This window comes from Mandrillus leucophaeus, unplaced genomic scaffold (assembly GCF_000951045.1).
Source record: "Mandrillus leucophaeus isolate KB7577 unplaced genomic scaffold, Mleu.le_1.0 Scaffold75, whole genome shotgun sequence".
Classification (NCBI taxonomy): Eukaryota; Metazoa; Chordata; class Mammalia; order Primates; family Cercopithecidae; genus Mandrillus; species Mandrillus leucophaeus.
The window spans coordinates 1,972,937-1,981,544 of NW_012108141.1; the positions used below are offsets into that span (position 1 = coordinate 1,972,937).

The 8,608-nt window shown below is 38.1% G+C and overlaps 1 protein-coding gene across 3 annotated transcripts in view; it reads right to left on the reverse strand.

Moving 5' to 3' along the window:
* Positions 1 to 5,494: 5,494 nt before the first annotated feature.
* Positions 5,495 to 8,608, reverse strand: part of SDAD1 (SDA1 domain containing 1) — a 39,313-nt gene continuing 36,199 nt past the window's right edge. For 2 of the 3 annotated variants that reach the window (XM_011966189.1, XM_011966188.1), the window contains one exon: positions 5,500 to 6,353. In XM_011966189.1, the coding sequence (XP_011821579.1) occupies positions 6,306 to 6,353 (48 nt within the window). In that variant the 3' untranslated portion in view covers positions 5,500 to 6,305. Of the gene's footprint in view, positions 6,354 to 8,608 lie in introns of all 3 variants that reach the window. The other variant, XM_011966190.1, reaches the window with a different exon arrangement.

Genomic DNA, 8,608 nt, shown 5'->3' on the forward strand with positions numbered 1-8,608 from the left:
ATTTCATTTTCAGTTTTCTGAATTTCTTTTTACTTTTTTTTTTTGAGACAAAATCTTGCTATCGCCCAGGCTGGAGTGCCATGGCGCGATCTCGGCTCACTCAACCTCTGCCTCCCAAGTTCAAGCAATTCTCCAGCCTCAGCCTCCTGAGAAGCTGGGATTACAGGTGTGCACTGCCACACCTGGCTAATTTTTTTGCATTTTTAGTAGAGACAGGGTTTCACCATGTTGGCCAGGCTGGTCTCAAACTCCTGACCTCAAGTGACCCGTCTGCCTCGGCCTCCCAAAGTGCTGCGATTACAGGTGTGAGCCACTGCGCCCAGCCCATTTTCAGTTTTCTATCTAAACTTTGTTTAAAGAAAAAACTCTAAGACCATGAACCCTAGAAGACATGTTCAAAGATGCTTACTGCAGCAAGGTTTTAATTAAATTAATTAATTAGTTAATTTTTTTGAGAGTGAGTCTCACTCTGTCACCCAGGCTGGAGTGCAGTGGCATGATCTCAGCTCACTGCAACCTCCCCCTCCTGCCTTCAAGTGATTCTCCTGCCTCAGCCTCCCAAGTATCTGGGATGTGCTATAGGCATGTGCCACCATGCCTGGTTAATTTTTGTATTTCTTAGTAGAGACAGGGTTTCACCATGTTGGCCAGGCTGATCTCAAACTCTTGACCTCAGGTGATCTGCCTCCCTCAGCCTCCCAAAGTGTTGAGATATAGGCGTGAGCCACTGCACCCAGCCTACAAGGTTTTTAAATAGCAAAAAAGTGGAAAACAACCTGTTTTTTGGTGGAATGATAAATTGTGGATGTATGAATAAACAATGGAAACTATACAATTGAAATGAATCTTCATCTATCAAGAATCTAATGTTACATAGCAAAATAATTTATACAATGATACTGCTTATGTAAAAATTTATATACACACACAAATACACATGTGAAAGGAAAAATAACTACAGGAATGATAGGCATCAACTTCTAGATAAGGATTATCCCTGAGAAGGGGGTGGGAAATGGCTGAGTGGGACATAGTTATATTCTTAATGTTCATCAACTTCTAGATAAGGGTTATCCCTGAGAAGAGGGAGGGAAATGGCTGAGACATAGTTATACTCTTAATATTCTAGTTTTTTTTTTAAAAAAGCAAAATATTAACACTGAATAAAACTGGGAGATGAACATGTTTCATTATTTTCTATATTTTCTGTATGTTTTTTAAAAATCACAAAATGATAAAATATTTAAAAGATTTAAGTATCCTTAAAACAAGATGTTCTGTTGAACACCATTTATTCTTAGTTTCCATGTCATTCTTTTCAACTTCCCCTTTTGTAACATTTCCCAGAATTAGGCTTTCCATTTTGTTCTTAATTTTCTTTTCCTCTTTGGCCAAATTTCTTTTAAAAACATCTCTGATAGTAACTTAGATATTAGGAATATCAAGTATACCAAAATTGGATCTTACTAAGATGGAACTAGAAGTATTTGAGATTTTAAAAAATTCTTAGTAGAAATGTTTGATAAGCAACATTACAAAATATTTAAAATGTAAAGGAGTTCATGGCCATGAGGAGCTGTAAAAAAATTTTTTTAAATGTAAAGGAAAAAATCCAATCAGTTATATTCCCATACCCCAAACCTAGCAACTACTTTCATATGCATATTTTATTTATGAAATTGTAGTTATATGAAGCACCATTATTTTACGTACCTTGAAGAAAAATTCACTGCCATTTAAATTATGATACAATGCTTTCTTACCAGAATTTAAAAATGTATATGTATTGAAAGTTTTCTTAAGTTTTTTGTCAAAATTATTTGAAAATCATGTATCTACTCTTGTACGTTTTTAAAAAGTGAAATAAATTAAAGTATTGCTTAAGCTTCTTTGCATTCAGTATTAGATTCTCCTGAATCACTGTTTGACTACAGATACCCATGTTTTCCCACACCATACCACTTTTCTGTGCCATTAAGAATCTTGGCTGATGCGGTGGCTCGCGCCTGTAATCCCAGCACTTTGGGAGGCCAAGGAGGGTGGATCACTAGAGGTCAGGAGTTCGAGACTAGCCTGGCCAACATGGTGAAACCCTGTCTCTACTAAAAATACAAAAAACTAGCTGGGCGTGGTGGTGTGTGCCTGTAATCCCAGCTACTTGGGAGACTGAGGCATGAGAATCACTTGAACCTGGGAGGCGGAGGTTGCAGTGACCTGAGATCGTGTCACTGCACTCCAGCCTGGGTGACAGAGTGAGACTCTGTATCAAAAAAAAAAAGAGAATCCTACTGCTGGCCAGACACGGTGGCTCCCACCTGTAATCTCTGCACTTTGGGAAGCCAAGGTGGGAGGATCGCTTGAGGTCAGAAGTTTGAGACCAGCCTGGGCAACACAGCGAGACCCTGCCTCTATTAAAAATAAATTTTTAGAAATGATTAAGAGCCAGGCATACCGGCCTGGGCCTGTGGAGGATCTCGAGCCTAGGAGTTCAATGCTGCAGTGGGTTCTGATTGTACCACTGCACTCTGGCCTAGGTGACAGAGCAAAACCCTGTCTCTAAAAGAAAAAAATAAAAGTCTTAGTGATGCTGCATTTCTTAAAAGTTCTCCACTCACAAAGGAGGTTTCAAGGTGTTTGTAATGTTTCTTAATCTAAGTGCTGGTTACAGGAATGTATTCAGCTTGTGAAAATTCACTGAGTTTAAGTACACTTGATGGTACTTATACTCATCTTTATATGTCGATAAAGAGTTTGGAATTTTTTTAAAATTCCAGTTTTTTTTTTCTGGAATTTTCGTAGAGACTACTAATTCCCATTCTGCAAGTTTTGATGTTAGTCGCTGCTTCATGTTAGCAGATGTCAACTGAAAATATCAGACCAGGTTTGTGAATGTGCAGGCAATGACAACTATATCAAGACTGCTGTCTGGCTGCAAACATTTTTAAACATATCTCAATTTCAGAGATTAAAAGTGTAAAGAAATTGTCTTAAAACCATTTGATCATTTTATTTATTTAGAGACAGGGTCTCACTCTGTCACCCAGGCTAAACTACAGTGGCTTGAACTTTACTCAATGCAGCCTTCACCTCCAGGGCTCAAGTGATCCTCCTGCTTCAGCCTCCTGAGTAGCTGGTATGGCAAGCATGCACCATCACACCTGGCTAATTTTTACAAGGTCTCACCATTTTGCCCAGGCTTCTTTATCATTTTATACTCTGCTTTTGAAAATAATAGTGGCCAGGCACAGTGGCTCATGCCTACAATCCCAGCACTTTGGGAGGCTGAGAAGGGTGGATCACTTGAGGTGAGGAGTTTGAGACCAGCCTGGTCAACATGGTGAAACCCTGTCTCTACTAAAAATGCAAAAATTAGCTGGGTGTGGTGGCAGGCCGCTGTAATCCCAGCTACTCAGGAGGCTGAGGCAGGAGAATTGCTTGAACCCAGGAGGCAGAGGTGCAGTGAGCTGAGACTGCGCCAGTGCTCTCCAGCCTGGGCTGGAAAAGAACAAGGTGATCTGCCTGCCTTGGCGGAAAAGAACAGCAACAGCCTGTTTTGAAAAGAACAAAAAACACTGTAAACACTGGAAATGTTTACAATGGGAAATGCTTATTATAATAATGGCTGCATAATACTCTATCATGTGGATAAATGATAGTTTTATTCAACCATCTTCACACTGGGATTGCACTGACAAAACATGAAAGCAGAATCTGCAGAAGGAAATAAGTTTACTACATAAGAAATGGTCTATACAAATATAAGCTTATGCTATTTAAGGAGTACAGAATTAGCTGTGCTCTCTGCTTTTATTTGCATTTGTAAACACGTGCAGACCAAAGACTCTGCTAGCATTGGAAAGGTTATTTCTAGAGCCTTGACCTTGTAAGAGAAAAGGCTACAAGTTATTGTCCTACCTTCTTATTAATATTTAAGATCTTTTAAAAAATCTCATAAAGTACATTTCAAAAGAACATAAACAATTAATGAAAGACTATCACTTGGTAGAACTATATTATCTATATACAGTTTTAAAATGTGTTATCTAAAATAGCTTAAAGAACAGAATATTCTGAGTAAACATTCTAGTTAAAATGGAGTTGCAATGCAAGTCTATATAGAGTGCATTTTCAAAGGACTAGACTATGAAGAAATAACATTCATATTAACCATGGTCACTTGCTGAGATCACATAGCTAATATATCACCATTCTGGATTTATATACCACTTTTATACATTATGAGCCTGGACAAAGTTAAGTTCATCCCTGAATGGCATCATTCTCTATGTTGACAAAATTTGAGACTAAATAGCTCACGTTCAGACACTGGTGACTTCTTCAAAGTAGAAGTCACCTTGCAAGCTCACCTACGCTCTGCTGACGCATTCACCCTTCTGAGAATCTCATCTTCAAATAGATAGCAAACAAAATATTCTCAAGAGAAGATTTGGAAAATAATAAAAGGAATCAGATAGAAATAAGATACTATGGGATTAAAGAAATAAAAGTTCAGAATACGCGTTTATAAACCACATACTACATCTTTCTGTCTTGCGTGTAAGAAAGGCTAGTTAAGAGGGTGAGTGCACAGTAGAACAGAAGTCACAACACAGAATGGACTTTGGCCTCTTGGTATCTAAGTTGAGTGGGAAAATCTAGAGGAAGGATGAAACTTCCAGGCGCCATCACAATTCACACAATAAAGCTGTGAAAACTTGCTATTTCGAATTTTTTTCACTTTCTGGATCCACACACACGAGGAGACACCCAGTTCAAAAATGCGAAAAGAAGAAGTAGCAGTTTCAGGTCTAAAATACACAAATTTGCATCAAATACTTCCCGAGAAACACTGAAGTTGCTGGGGTTTGACTCTGGTGGCTTGACTAATCTCCCAGCAGCAATCTGGGGCATTTTAGGGACAGTCTCTAAGTCTCATTGAAATAAAACTGAAGTTGAATGCAGAAAGTGAACAGAAGAAACTGGAAAGGAAATAAAAACACTAGTTTTAGAAATCGCTTTCTAGGCCGGGCGCAGGGGCTCACACCTGTAATCCCAGCACTTTGGGAGGCCGAGGCAGGCGGATCACCTCAGGTTGGAAGAAATCCTGTCTCTACTAAAACAAAAATACAAAATTAGCTGGGCATGGTGGTACATGCCTATAATCCCAGCTGCTCGGGAGGCTGAGGCAGGGGAATCGCTTGAACCCGGGAGGCGGAGGTTGTGGTGAGCCGAGATTGTGCCATTGCACTCCAGCCTTGGCAACAAGAGTGAAACTCCGTCTCGAAAAAAAAAAAAATGAAATTGCTTTCGGAGTGCAGAAAATTGCCCTTTACTCTAACTCGAGGTAACATCTACCACAACATTATCTAAGAAATCTGAAACAAAAGGCACCAAACTATTTCCAAATGCAAAAATTTGCATGCAAACAGACTGTCCCCTGAAATGGATGCAGCATGCCTGTGGAACGTAGAACACCACACACCACTCCACACACAATGGTACCTATTTGGCATTAGAAACCTTTTATTGAGACAAGGTAAACAGTGGGCTGAAAATACTACAGGCTGAAGGAAGGCTGAGGAAACCAGTATGAAGGCAGCTGAAATGATGAAATAAATACATTCCAAAGGTACTATTTATACTTAAGGCAGTTTTAAAAGTGAGGTCTTAACCAAAAAGCCTTTACATAGCATTCAAAAAAAAAAGAGGGGGTCACTTAAATCTTTTGGATTGACTAAAAGAGCTACATTATGTACCAAAATCTGTACAGCAGGGGCCTGTTTTCAGCAGGAAAGCCTATGTACAAGTAAGAACCTCTTACTCTTGTAACATTGTCCTGTTTTGTTTTATTTTATAAGAATATATAACTCCTATCTCCACAGAGTTAGTCCATAAGGCCTCAGTGACCTCATAAAAATATGGAGCTACCTCTACTAGAGAACTATTTACACTGCACTGTAAATACACATGTGTGTCCACCCCCACAGCTAAGCTGTCAATGTCTTAAGTGAAGGGGTTACAGCTCATTCGTTTTATATCTGCGGTGACAATTAATAGGCACTCGATACTTTTTTTTGCATGAATGATACATGAAATGATTTTACATTACCACCACTATTTACATTAACATTCCCACCATTAGCTGTCTCCAAAGTAAAAACACAAATTGCTGCCACATATTCAGCAGTTTTCACAATACAGTGAGTCTGGACTTTTTAATGTAAACAAACATGCTTGATTTACCAATTTTCAGAGTAATAACACAAACTTAGCATTCTTCTTGGAATGGAAAACTTGCTGGGAAGTTATTTCATTCTTTTCCTCTTTTTCAAAAGTGCATCTCTTAGTGCCAGCTGTAAAATAAAAAAGTATTGAAACATTATAACTCTTGGGAACCCCATTATACAAATTTGGTTACATGAAAGTTTACTAAAAAGGAATCACGAAGTCAATACACCACCCTGAAAAACTATAAATGATAAAATATTCCAAAACAGATCAAATCTATATGTATCGAGGATGGGGCATATTACTGCTAGGAAATATGCAAAGCTCTTGACTGCTGTTCCCAACTCATGGAGGCATAAGCTCAAAACAGGAGCAGCTACGGAATGCAGAGACTACAGTATCCCTGTCTTCAGGGATAATAAATAATACTTATTTGGTCTATATGGCTCTTAATATTTTGGAGTTGTGGATGGGATACATTGTCTAAATTAAAAGTAACAGGAAGACAGATTTTTCTTCATAATCAATCACCTTTTCCAACTAAAGATGGCATATATGCCACATATATTCCACTAAAGATGGCATATGGCATGTATGGATCATTCAAAGACTTTAAAATGGCATTCAGCACTTGTGCAGATTTATGATAACTCTATCAATATACAATCTGAAACAAAGAAAAGTGTTACCTTATTTACTGATTTTCAAATGGGTTTGCTTTATGCAATAAACAAATAAAATGTTCTAAGTAAATGCTAACACTAACCCTTTATAATGGCTCAAACATGAAGATATTAACTCAGAAATTGAAGCCCTGACAACTGTAGCTTATGGCAAAATATTCTAGTTAATACAGGTTCTAATTTTTAACTTAATTATTTTGTGTTGGAAGTATGTAAAGTGAACAAGAAGAATGAAAGCAGTGAACTGTATGAGACTCAATCTAGGCTTTCATCTCCCAGAGTTCGTCTCTAACCAAAGAGGTTGGGTTCTTCAAGATCCCCAGAGTAGAACTGGAAGGTGAAGAATTTAAGATCTAGAGAAAAAGAAGACTGAAGGATCAGTGTCTGAAGCGAACCTACAAAAGTCCTTATAAAGTTTTACATTTCCCAAAAGAAAACAAACATAATATTAAAGATGATCAAAAATAAACCAAAATTAAAGTTAACCAAGACTGATGTATACATCTTAAGTTTGTGATGGATACTATTCCATTAATTCCCAAGCACTATTCTTTGTCCTAGAAACTTTTAAAAATCTCTAGCTTTTATTTAATTTTTATTTTAAAATTCTAGCTTAAATTTTAACAAGATAAACCTAAAACAGTTTTGGGGTAGAAGTTACCTAGCTCTACATACAAATGTTCAAACTTTTTGGATTTTATGATTTCCAGTTGACTCCTTGCCTTTAGCTCACACCTGGGTCTTAGTATGTCTTTGCAGAAAAGCAGAATAGCTGGGATACTTAAGGCAGAACAAAAATCTGTCAGTTCATTTCAACTTAATTTGGCTAAGGAGGCATTTTCCAGATTTATCTAATTGTGTCTTATTTTTCTCATCTGCAAAATTGGTTTAATCACAGTAACTGCAGATACTACTATACACTGATTAAACAAGTTAATAAACGGAAAACCCTGGAACAGTGAAGTCTCATGCTAAGAACTAAATGTGTTAGCTAATGTTGGTTATGGGAATTTATGCCCACTCATTAAGCTTTGTGGCAAAGCACAGTCTACTCTCACACATATTTTGGTTCCTTCCCCTTCAAATGCCACCAATTAAAGAAAAAGAACAGGTATACCCCCCTTTTCTTCTTTTATCTTTCTACAGGCTTTACTGCAAGATCCTCCTCTCCTTCCCTATCCTATGCTTTATTTCCCTCTTCTAGTCTCATCCCAGTCACCTCTTCATATTCTAACAATTTACAGTAAGACCTCACGTACACTTTCAAGCCATGTAAGATCCCTTTATTTAAGACACTGAAATATCACCAAGGGATAGAGGGCGGGGTGTGAAGTGTGATGCTCCTTTCTCACAGGGCCCTTGGGATCATGGGCAGCTTTAGGGATGCTCTGTAACTGTTCTGTCCAATAGGGTAGCCACTAACTACATGTGACTACTGAGCATTTGAAATTGGCTAGTCCAAATTGAGATGTGCTGCAGTGTAAAAGACATGCTGATTTCAACTAGCTCAAAAACAAAAATGTAAAATATTGCACTCATAATTTTTATATGTTGAACTACATGTTGAATTGATACCATTTTAGATATACTGGGTTAAATAAGATATATTGTGGCCGGGCGCAGTGGCTCACGCCTGTAATCCCAGCACTTTGGGAGGCCAAGGCGGGCGGATCACGAGGTCAGGAGATCAAGACCAT